Raw genomic sequence first — 13909 nt, forward strand, 5'->3', positions numbered from 1 at the left:
AACCCCTTGATCCCCATTAAAGTCCACTATATGGAGAAAATTCCTGGAATGTTTTCCTCAAAAACCTTAATTTCTTTTTGACTGAAGACAGTAAGACATGAACATCTTGGATAAGTAAATTATCAGGAAATTTTTATTCTGGAAGCGAACTAATCTTTTAAAAGAAGTTCAACTTGTGTCTCATAATCTTGCATCTTGTTTTGTGTTTTCCAATGCAAAAGCACTTTCTGCGTGAAGATATGTTTTAGCGATTCTGTGTTATGGTCCATTATAGAGTGCCTAATCATGCAGTAGGATCATTTTTTTTTTAAATCCTGGGCGTATAGTCAACGTGTCTAATTGTAATGTTTGCTAATATTTTTCTTCAAAACCGTGATTCCTAAAAAAATTGTGCCAAAACACTACATTCAAATTAATCAATAGAATCAGAAAATCGCCCACCCGTAATATGACCTAAGTCTTCAATAATTCTTGCTTGTGTGAATATTATTCACATTTGGTTTACCTACAGTGATCCCAGCCAAATTTCTTTCTTGATTTATACTTGAGCGTGGCTCAAGCTTGGCTGATCAGAGCGATTTCCCCCCACTTTTTTACTTTCCGTACTTTCTGTCCACCTTATGCAGGCTGTTTAGAAGAGTTTCCACTATATCATGCTGTGGCCTGTCTGATACCATTTAAAAGCCAGGTTTGTTTTCCTCGTGCAATACTGGGATGCAAGTATGCAGGACCTGGCCTTAATCATGTTTGAAATCTCTTTCTTGGGTGTAAAACAGCATTTGGCGGCTCATAAATCTCTCTTTAAACGTCTCGCTCATTAGCAAAGTCTTGAAAGATAGATGCTGAGACGTGGCTACTCTTAACTTCCATTTTACTGATGACCACAAACGGCTGCTTTTTTACTTTGAAACTAAAACAAAGACACAAAGACAGTCTTTAATGCAATTTGAAAATCCCTGTTTTGACTAGCTCTCTTTCTTTTCTTCCACCCTTATTACTGTCTCTGCCCTTTTGCTCTATAGTCTTGGCATCAGTCATGGTTTATGAGTGGCCAACCACAAAAAAGCGAAACGTGTATAAATGACAGAAGGTTTGGAAAGCCTTGTCACGGCACTCTTGTCTCGACACTCACAGATTCCGTACACTCACACAGAGGAGCTCTGTCAGGTTGTTCAAACTTTAGGCCAGGATATTCCCGAAACAACTGTGCTCACTTAGTTCTTCCACTCTAAGTCATGCTGAAGATCTCAAAACATGAAGCATGTAAGAACTTTATTTGCAGTGCTGTAAAATACAGTTGAGGTCAGAAGTTTCACATCCCTCTTTAGAATCTGCAAAATGAATTATTTCATTAAAATAAGATCATACAAAATGCATTATATTGTTTATTTAGTACTGACCTGAATAAGATATTTCAGATAAAAGATGTTAACATATAGTCCACAAGAGAAAATGATAGTTGAATTTCTAAAAATGACCCTGTTCAAAAGTTTACATCCCCCTGATTCTTAGTACTGTGAAATGCTTTGGTTTTCCAGCATTTTTATCTATTTGAACCCTTTCCAACAATGACTGTATGATTTTGAGATCCATCTTTTCACACTGAGGACAACTGGAGACTCACATGCAAGTATTACAGAAGGTTAAAACACTCACTGATGCTTCAAAAAGAAACACAATGCATTAAGAGCTGGGGAGTGAAAACTTTTTGAATTTGAACATCAGGGTAAATGTAACTTATTTTGTCTTCTGTAGCCTCTGAAGGGCAGTACTATTATGAAAAAATATATATATTTAGGAAAAATATGAAAAAAAAGAACACATCTTCATTCTGTTCATAAGTTTTCAATCCCCCGCCCTTAATGCATAGTTTTTTTTTCTTTTGAAGCATCAGTGAGTGTTTGAACCTCCTGTAATAGCATATGAGTCCCTCAGGTGTCCTCAGTGTGAAAAGATTTTGGAAAACCAAAGATTCTCTGGGATCCAATAGATTTTTTTGAAGAACAGTGAGCAGTTTAACTGTTCAGGACAAGCAGGTGACTCATGAACAACTATCACTAAACGAAAAAACACAGCTGTGGATAATTTAGGTAACAACACAGTATTAAGAATCACTTTGTTGTTTGGGATGTAAACTTTTGAACAAGTTCATTTTTATAAATTCCACTATTATTTTCCCTTGTGGACTATTTGTAAACATCTTTTATGTGAAATATCTTATTTAGGTCAGTGAATCAATAAACAATAACATACATTTTGTATGATCCCTCTTATTTTGGTAAAATAATGTACATTTCGCAGATTCTGAAAGGAGGGTGTAACCTTTTGACCTCAGCTGTATAGTATAAGATGTGGTTGTTTGTTGCGCTAATGTCTATGTAGATTTATCTGTCTCTGATGTTGTAATGTTGTAATATTGGGCCTCTCAAACATTTCTTGTCATTTTAATTTTTTAGCAGTTACATTAAAATGTATTTTATTGTCTGACAACTGTAGTTAAAACTGGAATTTGTCCAGTTACAGCCAGTCGATCTATCCACTTCTGAAAAGGAGCTTTTTCAGCAGGTTACAACACAACATAGTGATTGTGGGTACAGTCAGTAGTCACTAACACATGAGGAACAACAATAGCGTCATAGATGCTGAAAGCTGCTTACTGTGATTTAGCTGGGACTCTGGGAATCGTTTGGTACCCTTGTGATCACACTGTTAATAGACTTCAGAGTGTAAGTAAATGCTGTACCAGTGGGGCTTATGCTCTGCTGTGACTTTAAAAACACTACTTGACATCTTCATCTTTTCCCCCTCTCTTTCACATTCACACCATATGAATGTCTGTGTTTTTCTTTTAACATAGTAGATGTAGCTACTGGCACTGGTGCTATAATGGGAGCACTTACATATTTGTGGGTGGGTGTGTGTATGCGGTTATGTTCGAGAGAGCAGAGGCCAATTACTTGCGCAAACAGTTTTCAACTTAAGTTGGATACCTCAAGTTCCCTGTTGTTAGTTTCATGTCTTCACATGTTGCATTTAAGGAACTAATCTGGACTGTCGGGCCACCTTTTCATATCCCCTTTTGTTGAAATGCTGTTGATTTATTTTAGGACTCTAGCTGAGGCCAGAAAAATGCTGAGAGGATGTGATGAAGCTGCCTGATATTTAGCTTCTACATCCTCTCAAACCGGTTTCACAGCGATAACATGCAGCACACACTACTAACCTCAAACCAGAAGGATTTGGGTCTGCCTCACCCTCATCTCAAAAGTAAATGTTTATGCAGAAGGTTTTTTTTGTTTGTTGTCGAAATGGAAGAAGCATGTAGTCCATTTTGATATTAGAATAGGCCAGTACAAAATTGTTTGCTCTTTTTGTATTGTGGCTTGAGTCCATGCGTCATTAACAGCTGAAACTGAGAACTCTTGAGTCATTATGAGCTTCCTCTCTCTCTTCCTCTCTCTCACACTAACAGGAAAATGGTTATACTGCATCATCATCCTCACATTGCAAGTAGGAGGAATTCATCTGTTAATAATAAAAACACTGTTTGACTCACCCTAAGTTTAGCATTTTGCATGCTGATAGGTTGAGGAAGAATTTTTTTCCTAAATATCTTCTCCCTGATTTTTCAAGAGACTACAGTTGCTATATTAATCTAAATGGCAAATGATCGATTTTAAAGGAGAAGTCCGGTGTGATATTGACCTAAAGTGTGTTGAATCATGATACCGAGTGTGAACTTACCCTTCATAGCTCATCTCGGCTTGTCCACTGCAGTCCGAAATCTGGCGTTAGTTAGCCAATGCTAACAACAGGTTGTCAATGAGGGTGAATAGGGCATCGGACTAGGCCAGGGGTTCCCAACCTTTTTTACTCTGGGGCCCCCCTCCTTCTCCGGACAATTTTGCAAGGCCCCCCTATGCCTGACATGTCCTCTTATACAGTGCTTCCGCAGTAAAGAAAAAATATTTATTTTGAAACCTTTTTTTATTAACCAAAACATTTGTTTTGCCTTATTATTCTTCTACTGCATGTTATAAAAAAACTCAAAAATCAAACAAACTTTAAATTAAAACTTAAGTTTACCTTATAATCTTTAAAGAAAACCTCTGCTCAATTCTAACTTTTAAAATTATTTTACTTAAGACATTCTTTACAACTTCAGAGTACTTTTTCTTAAATAAGTGAACCTGCCGTATAACAGGGAGATACCAAAAGACCACTAAACCTATCCCTTTGAACTTGACTGACTGAATATCTACTGTTTGTATCCATTAAAAAAATAATACACAAATTCAAAATACAGCAAATACATTCTAAATCTGTTGAAACACATCGATGTGAAGGTTTGGGATCAGTGAACTCTGTCAGTGCGCGCCTGATGCTCATAAACACCGAGCCTCACTCCTCTTCTATGGGTGAGCATCCATTATAAAACACTCAAAGGACAATAATTTGGACAACTAGGCAAATGTTTGAAATTTCACGCAAAAATAAGATAGGGATAAGAGCCCGAGAGCGCGCATAGTTTGTGAATCAATAGCGGACTTGCGTGTCTCATGTACGACTTTGACATACACGAGTGTTACATTAGGCACGCGCAAGTTCGTTATTATGACACTAATCATTTTTACCTTTACATTAGAGCGACGGTTTGCTTCATGCATGCAGCTGAGAGATGAAACAGTAGTTTGCGTACAGCGTTTGGAAGTTTTGAGCCGCCATTTAGTCTGTATTTAACAGTGCGATGAGGCTTGCTGTGCCGAGTCTGAAGCAATCGATCACAGAACACGAGAGAGGCTGTGCTTTTATTATTTTCATTTAGCGTATTAATAATGAAATTAAACAATTATAGGATAATATTTAAATTAATTTTAAGATATCTCGCGGCCCCCCTGGAGGATCACTGAGGCCCCCTAGTGGGTCGCGACCCCCCGGTTGGGAACCGCTGGACTAGGCTAGCCATGTAAATAAATCACTGTTTTACACCATTTACGAGGCACAAAGTAGCGCCACACTTCATTGGTAGACTTCCAAGGGCCCTGACATTTAAAACGAGACATTGAGAACTTTGAAAAAGCACTGGTAGTATTTGAACAATATTTGGCAGAAATACAACTATTTGAAAATCTGGAATCTAAATGGTTGCAAAAAAAATAAAAAATACTGTGAAAACCGTCTTTAAAGTCCAAATGAATTTCTTAGCAATGCATATTACTAATCAAAACAATATATTTACTGTAGGAAATTTACAAAATATCTTCATAGAACATGATCTTTACTTAATATGCCAATCATTTTTGGCATAAAAAAAAATCAATAATTTTGACCCATACAATGTATTTTTGGCTATTGTTACAAATAATACTGTGCTACTTATGACTAGTTTTGTGGTCTAGGGTCACATGTGTCTTAAAATATAAAGTAAATAAAAGAAAATAGATATGGAATTAAAAGAAAAACTCAGGATTTAAAACTAGGTAAAATGCTCATGTTTTTCAGGCTGTTAATTTAGAAAATTCCCAGAATGGTTTTCTAGATTAGGATGCCTTGCTGACCGATATCCCATATCCCTTTATAGCTGCGCTGCAAACCATAGTGCTGTATATTGACACAGATTTCATGAATTGATTCAATTACATTTTGATTTGAGCATATTTTTGAATGTGGAATACGCAGTATGTTGGAGAGGACATTCAATTTTCATACTGAATCATCTGTAGAATAGATTAAAATTATATGAGCAGAGGGTGTTAATGTTCCTTTTTAAAGCCTGCACTTGGAAGTTTACGTTTTGCCTGCTTGCTTTTGGGACAGTAGATTTCAATTTGGGTCGCTTTATATGGGACAGCATCATGAGCGACCGGCCTGTTTTTCATAGGCAAACTGAAGGTAGTATCACATAACTGTACATGTTCTGTGCCAGTGTCCCTTGAAAGCTGCTTGAAAGCTATTAGAGCGAAGCGTGCTAACCTCTCCTGTGCTCCAAACTGCTGATGTAGGTTTTGTAGGCTATTAACAGCAAGGTTAACCTTCAATTCCCTTGAGTTCGTAAGGCTGACATTTTGGCTGCAATACAAAGAGATACAAATATGTAAGACATGACTATTGCAATATTTTGACCTGATGAAATGGCAGTGAGATTTGAAATTACACTCTATTTTAAGGGCCTGCAAACTACTGAGATTATCATGGGTTTAAAACTTAAACTCAAATTCAGCATTTATAAAGGAATACAATGGTAATACAAAGTAATGGCGTTATATTTGTCATTCTAAAGGTTCCTATCACAGTATCACAGTATCCTTGTGTGCTCTTTGTTTGTTGTGTGATCTTCAAAGGGGACTGTTGGGTACTTCCGTCATATGACTGTTCCTTCAAACAGTCTGCATAATGTGCTGTAATCAGATAAGCATTCACAGGCTTCTTCTAATTACACCCACCCACCATATATTTACTGTCTTCTTGCCAACAGCAGTCAGTGTGCATGTCAGTGTGTAGTTTTACATGTGGTTTGGAGTGGATTTTTTTCCACTCATGTTGGGGTCAATCCATCTCAAGTAGTCCATTGGACCTACACTAGACCATTGGACTGACACCATGTCTACTAGGGCTGAAATGACGCCGAAATTAGTTGACATTCTATTCAACCAAAATTTGTTTGCGCCATAACACAAAGATGACTACTGTTGTCCATAACACAAAGAGAGAAAAAAAGTATAATAATAATACAACACTGGTGGTTTTCACTCATTATAGGAAAATTTTAAATAAGCCAACTTGACAAAGTTTTGACCTGAGACCCACTGGCTGAGAACCACCTCCTTACAGGGGCCACAGTTTAAACTTGTAATTTTGTTTCCCTCAATGGACTACTTGCACTGAGCCTTATGACACACTTCCTTTTTCAAATAATACAGCTAAGTTATTTCCGGTTATGTATATTTTCAATGTGTTGTAATCATCTAGTTGACTTAAATGCCTATTAAAATGACAGTTTGTGGGAGGATTTTAAAATCCAGACATTTTCAGAGAAAGGAGAAGAGATATTCTGATGATTACTGTGTACGGAACGTAAGCTGATCTGAGAAAGTAGTGGCTGGTAAACATACATGATTGTTTCACCACAGTGTGTCAGTGCTCTAAACTATTAGTAATTGCAACGCTGCAGTGTGTGTAAGATCTGATAAATAAGAATTATCAGAATTAATGGTCACACTTTATATTAGGTGGCCTTAACTATTATGTACTTGCAAAACACTTCTATTAAGGTGGGATATGGGTAAGGTTCGGGACAGGTTTAGTGGTATGGGTAGGTTTAAAGTCCCCCTGAAATCAAAATTAAAGTTTTTTGGCTTTTAGTATGAATATATTAGCCTGAAGGTTATCTATAAGCTAGTGTGCTGCAAAACAAAGACAAAATTCGCGTTTACAAGATATGGGCATTCAAAACTTACAGTCTCGTCACTTCCGCCAATATGAATCAAGGATTTGGATGATATCACCGTGCACTTCAGTTTCTCATCAAACGTTCTGTCCAATCAAATGCTCTCTAGAGTCCGTAATGTCCCGCCCCCTACACACCCGGAGCAGATCATATGCGCTCATATGTGCGGTCGGCATGTATTAAACTACACAGCCTCAGCATGATTATGATCACTATTTCGTTTTAGCAAGAGTTTCATATTGAATCTGTGGGGTAATTTATTAGTCTGTGGCTGTCATAAGCTTACAAATGCGGCTTTACCGAGCTCAACGGCTCTGGCCCGAGCAGATATTTGGAACGCTATTGGCTATTCAAAATTAGTGGGCGGGGCTGGGCGATATGTTTTTGTTTCAGTTAAAAGTACGTCACCACATAGAATAACGCTGCGTGTTTCAAGGCACTTCAGTGGACCTTTAAGGGTGGATTACGGTGTAAGGGATAGGTCAACAGTGGTAATTACAGAAATTAATGTAATTACATCTAGCTTTTTAACAAAAAATAAGTACAGTGTAAAAACATGTATGTACACAATAAGTACATTGTACCAAATGATTAATTTAAATGTACATACATAGTAGTTAAGGCCACCTAATGTAAAGTGGGACTGAATTAACCATTATTAACCATTACAATGTTAGTCACTATTCTGTGTAATATTTAATTCACAATCATTTCATTATATGCAATGCCAAAATACGAATATTAATGCAGTCTCACTGTAAACGCATTAATTAAATGTTTAACATCATTCAATTTCTTTAAGGCAGTTATTGCACATTCATTCAGCCATTTTAAACACTGGAATATGAGCACCAATGCACACACGCAATACTGCTCTTAGAAAATTAACCATGGTTTTACTACAAATAAAACCAAAAATTAGCGATTGTATTTAAACCATAAACACAAATTAACCCAGGTTTTGCTACACTAACCATAGTTTAACTGTTGTATTTGTAGTAAAATTGTGATTGGTAATGGTAATCTGCAAAAAAAAAAAAAAAAAAAAAACTATTATAGAATTTTACTACATTTTTACTATAGTAAAACCATGGTTAATTTTTATTAGGCAGATTCATTTAAAACCGTAGATTCATAGAGGTATAAAATATGATCAGTAAGATAAAAATACTGTTTATGAGAAGACAAACGCTCAACCTTGGCAGGTTAGTGTTGAAATATATTATTATTCATGTACTTTTGGAAAGGAAATATATTTTTAGCAACATTTCAGCAGGTTGAAGATAGTTACTTGCCCTCATGTTGTTCCAATCCCACAAGTCCTTAGTTCGTCTACAAAACACAAATTAAGATATTTTTGTTTAAATCTAAGAGCTTTCTGACCCTGCGTAGACAGCAGGGCAACTACCACATTCATGACCCGAAAGGTAGTAAGGACATCATTAAAATAGTTCATGTGACATCAGTGGTTCAAGCCTAATGTTATGAAGCTACTGTACGAGAATACTTTTTGTGCACAAAGAAAACAAAAATAATGCCGTCTCCTGATGTATCCCTTTAAGATGTGAGGAGTCAGAGATCAGATACTCATTTTATTAGTCATAGGTCACTCACTGCACCCTACAGTGAGACGAATAGTTCAAGTTATACTTGAATATTAAAGTGATAGTTCACCCAAAAATGAAAATTTGATGTTTATCTGCTTACCCCCAGGGCATCCGAGATGTAGGTGGCTTTGTTTTTTCTGCAATTATATGACTGCCATTATATGACTGACAGACAGCAATGGTTTGAGTTAAAAATCTTTGTTTGTGTTCTACTGAAGAAACTAAAAATCTCGGATGCCCTGGGGGTAAGCAGATAAACATCACATTTTCATTTTTGGGTGAACTATCCCTTAAAGCAAATTTTTGCTGTTTATGAATGGGAAAACAAGAAAAGAGTGAAAGGTGGAGCTAAGTGTAGTAAGATTATTCTTTGTGTACTGAAGTGTTTCTCATTGATAAGGTTCTGCTGTTCATATATTTATCGTGACATATCTCCTGGGATGTTGTTAATGGTTGGGCCTGTGTACATTTGCACCCCACCATCATTCAAATCAATGAGAGCAACCCACAAGGGTATATGCTCGGCTCTCTACAAAATACATTAGCTCCCTCACCCTCTTCCCTTCTCTGTTTTGAAGAGCACTCATGTCTCTTTCAGTCAATGGCCACCTGTCCACTTGTCTCACATTACCTCTGCTTTGTTCACTAATATTTCCTGCTTTAACTTTGAGTCACTCAGTCTCTCTGTACATCAATAGTTTTAGAGAAGCTAGGGTGAGACCTACACTCTGAATTGAGGATGCTGGGTCTCTGATGAATGCTTTTGATTACTAGATTACTTAATAATAGCACATGCTTAGTCACAGGAACCGTCTTCAGATTTATCTTTAGGTTATGTCTTTTTCACTCTGTCTCTCTCTCTCTCTTCCTTATCTCTCTCACTCTAAATAGCCCCACTTTCACTGGCATTAAGATGATATCTGTTGAGCGATCCTGCATCTTCCTGGAAGGTTATTTTCTTTGCTGCTTTTTTTTCTCCACTTTTTTGGATTTAAAACATGCAGAATTCTGAATGATTTAATGAGCACTACATTGAATTCAGGAAATAAATAAACCATGATCTGAGCCGAGCGATACTTTGAAATTTTAATACCAACTTGAAATCACTCTCTGATTTTTTCCTAGTAGTAGTAATTTCCCAAGTAGTAATTTTGTCTGGTTTGGGTATGCACTTATTAAAAGATGAATGCTTTATTACCAAGTAAGCCAAAGTGTTTATTAAACAAACATGCAAGAATAAATAGAATTTGTGTTTTTTTTAACAATGGGTGTTCTGTTTCTGCTGAATTCAGATTCACGTTTTAAGTGTTTGTATGCAGCAATCCCATTAGGATTAAACTATTTCCTGTGCTATAATCTGAACTCAACCATCTAACTCTGAACCTCTGCTTTCTCTTCTTGCTTTGTCCACAGAACAAGTAGTAAGAGTTGTGAACGGAGAAGACCATGCTGAAAGGGGGCACCGCCAAGGCGGCACTTCCCAGGATGGGAGCCCCGGAGCGTGCAAAGCTGTCTACCAACAGCTCCCAAAGCACATACTCCAGCAACATCGGGATGAGGACCTCAAGATCGTCCAGCACCATTGCCTCTGATTTGCGACTCAGCAAGGTGAGCTGTAACACTAATCTAATATGCCAAAAAAATGAATGGGACACTGACGCAGCGCACAGAATGCAGAAAAACAGTGATGGAAAACACTAAATAAACTGCAAGATGTTATGTTCATTATATTCCTCATCAGCCTCAGAGCTGCAAACTTGTAACCTTCAATTTGTAAGCCTAATCCACTGTTTTGAGTCATTAAGTCATGTAATAATGTCATTAATGTTACTCATTCTGATCCGAAGAGTTTGTCGTTGCTTTTGCTGGTCAGAAGTTGGTACTATATTGATTCATTTTCATGGACGAGAACTGTTCATTTTAATTGCATGAATGACAAGATCATTTCATCAACTTTCCACAAGCTTAGATGGCCATTAATATAACAGACATAGACTAAAAGTCATTTCACAAACTATTAAGTATAATATTTAATCAGAAATTAAATTCTTAGCTGTTTCACTGACAGTGCTAATGTTTTTGTGCAGATAAAAAGAGCAAGCAGTGATGATGCTCTGGCTAAACCTGTTCAGGGTTCAGTGGCTGCAGTGTCCCGCATAAAGAAGACCGTCACCACAGGAGCCATCGCCGAGCTTTCAGACAACAGACCACGCAGCGCTTCAAGTAGGATTCTACATCTTATACAATCTCATAAAACTCAAGCAGTCATACTTATTTCCTAATGGCGTGCAGTCATAAAACTATTCAGCAATGACTTTGTTCTTTTTGAAATGATTTAATAGTAATGCTATTTAACATCTTAAGTTGTCTCTTAACTGGTAATTATTGTTTGGATGTAGGGGCCTAAGATTTCCAGATGTGGAAAACGCAGACAGAATCGTGAAATCCAGTCATAAAAATGGAATTTAATCCCAATTTAGGATGAATAAATCAAAAGTAGGTCAGTACACTTAAATCAAAACAAGACATAGACTAGTGTTTGTGAATATTAAGCCACAAAATACTATTTAAATATGAACCTTCATGTTATGTCTGTCTGTTATTTACCAGTAAAATGATTTACCAGAAATGATTTACCAGAAAAATGTAAATACACAACACAGTATTTTTGAAAAAAAAAAAAAAATTATAAATTAATTATTTCTAAAATCAATTATTATTAATAATAATATTAAAATGTAATAAAAACCATTCAAATTGAGAGCAAAATAATAAAATGAATAAAGAACACAGAATTTGGTAAAAAATAAAACTAAATTTGAGGGGAAAATGTATAGGGCCTTAAGAATTTATTTTTTTGTTCAATTTGTTTTGCTGTTAAATTGTGTAAGTTAATCAGACATGCTTTTTAATTAACCATTAAAACTATGTCTAGAAAACGAAATCCAAAAAAATTCAAACAGAAAAAAATATTTTTTACAAAAAAATATACAATTAATTTCATAGAGCCCTATGGACAGCATACTTTATATTACAAATGTCCATTTTTCACAATAATGATATTTACACACAGTAGATGCACTCTCCCATGATACATGATAAACAACAATCTGACAACATTAGTATTGTCATAAAATGTTAAAGGGATAGTTCATCATTTACTCAACCCTCATGTTCCAAATATGTGTTTGGTACACACTGAATTATATATTTTTTTAGAATGTTTTTAACCAAACTAACTTTTATGTTCTGAAGAAGAAAGAAAGTCATACAGGTTTAAAACAAGATGAGGATGAGTAAATAATGACAGAATTTTCATTTCTGAGCAGGAACCATTACCTATTAAGGGAACTATCCCCAATGTCTTGAAATGCACAGCTCTTGTGAATGCTGCTAATCACCTCTAGAGGGCACCAGGACACTGTTCTCTGACAATAAGAGCAGCCCTTTGATTCATATCCTGTTCTGCAATGCATTAGTTCTTACTCTGAGTTTGTTTTTAGTGAATCAGTTGGACAGGCTCTGTTCTGTGCCAGTGATGGCAGTTCAATATTTAATTATGTATTTGTGTAAGGATCACTTTTTGGACTTGTACTCTACTAGAAGAATATGATGAGATGAAATGAACATTGTCCAAAGCTGATATAATATGGAAAACATGATTTACCCTAGAGTATTAGATGATGGAAACAGAACCATAAAAAAGGGTTTGATTTGCTTCTAATTGGATAGTAACATTATGAGGCATTGTATCTGCATATGCGTGCATGTCTCGATTGCTTATTTAACTTGTTGAACTGGGTTGATGGAGTCTAATATATGAATAATTCCTTTTTCGTCGACATTCCCACACATGGAAAAAAAGATGCAAGCTAGACATTGTGTCGAACAGGAATGCTGCCTGGCTGCATCACTTCTGCGGGATTGGCTCTATGGTACAATACCAGAGTCAGGGTGGAGCAGAATTCTTTGTACTTCTTGTGATGCTCGACTGGCTGTTTTATCTGTAGGCAAAGGAGGTGCTAATGCGCTCAATCAGTGAGGTAAATGAGAACATGAAAAATAGAATGGAATTATTATCATCATGGTTACATGCTAGACATAATGACACTAGGAAATATGGGACTTTTTTGTATTTTGTTGAAAGATAGTTTACCTAAATCCTTAACTTGTGCCATTATTCACATTACCCTTATGAATCTTCTGTGGTTCATCATTTTTAAAATATTCCCATATTCTGAAATAGACCACGGTTTAAAAGTTTAAGATTGGAAAGATATTTTTTATGTTTTCGAAAAAAGAGTAATATTGTGAAATATTATTACAATTTAAAGAGGTCAGGAACTGTGAACAAGGCTGCGTTTATTTTAGCAAAAATACAGTTAAGTCTGTAATATTGTGAATTATTATTATAATTTATAGTGGTCATGAACTGTTTTTTAATGGATTTTTTTCATTATTAATCCTTATATGAACCTGAGATTTTATTTTTGGGGTCTAAAGTTGACATAAAATTGTATATACACTGTTCAAAAGTTTGGGATCAGTAAGATTTTTAATGTTTTTTTTAAAGAATCCTCTTATGTTCATCAAGGCTGCATTTATTTGATTAAAAATACAAAAAAAACAAAAAACAAACAGGGAAATTGTGAAATGTTATCATAGTTTAAAATAATGGTTTTCTATTTTAATATATTTTAAAATATAATTTATTTCTGTGATGCAAAGCTGAATTTCATCAGCCATTACTTCAAGTGTCAGTGTCACATGATCCTTCAGAAATAATTCTAATATGCTGATTTATTACTTTTATTATCAATGTTGGAAACAGTTGTGCTGCTTAAAATTTTTTAGA

General features: G+C 35.7%; 1 protein-coding gene across 1 annotated transcript in view; it reads left to right on the top strand.

Moving 5' to 3' along the window:
- specc1 (sperm antigen with calponin homology and coiled-coil domains 1) overlaps positions 1-13909 on the top strand; it is a 145553-nt gene that overhangs the window by 25934 nt on the left and 105710 nt on the right. Inside the window, exons 2-3 of the mRNA XM_073839753.1 lie at positions 10468-10662; positions 11142-11277. Of these exons, the coding sequence (XP_073695854.1) occupies positions 10501-10662; positions 11142-11277 (298 nt within the window). The 5' untranslated portion in view covers positions 10468-10500. The remainder of the gene's footprint in view (positions 1-10467; positions 10663-11141; positions 11278-13909) is intronic.

The sequence above is a fragment of the Garra rufa genome, chromosome 5 (genome assembly GCF_049309525.1).
Source record: "Garra rufa chromosome 5, GarRuf1.0, whole genome shotgun sequence".
Classification (NCBI taxonomy): Eukaryota; Metazoa; Chordata; class Actinopteri; order Cypriniformes; family Cyprinidae; genus Garra; species Garra rufa.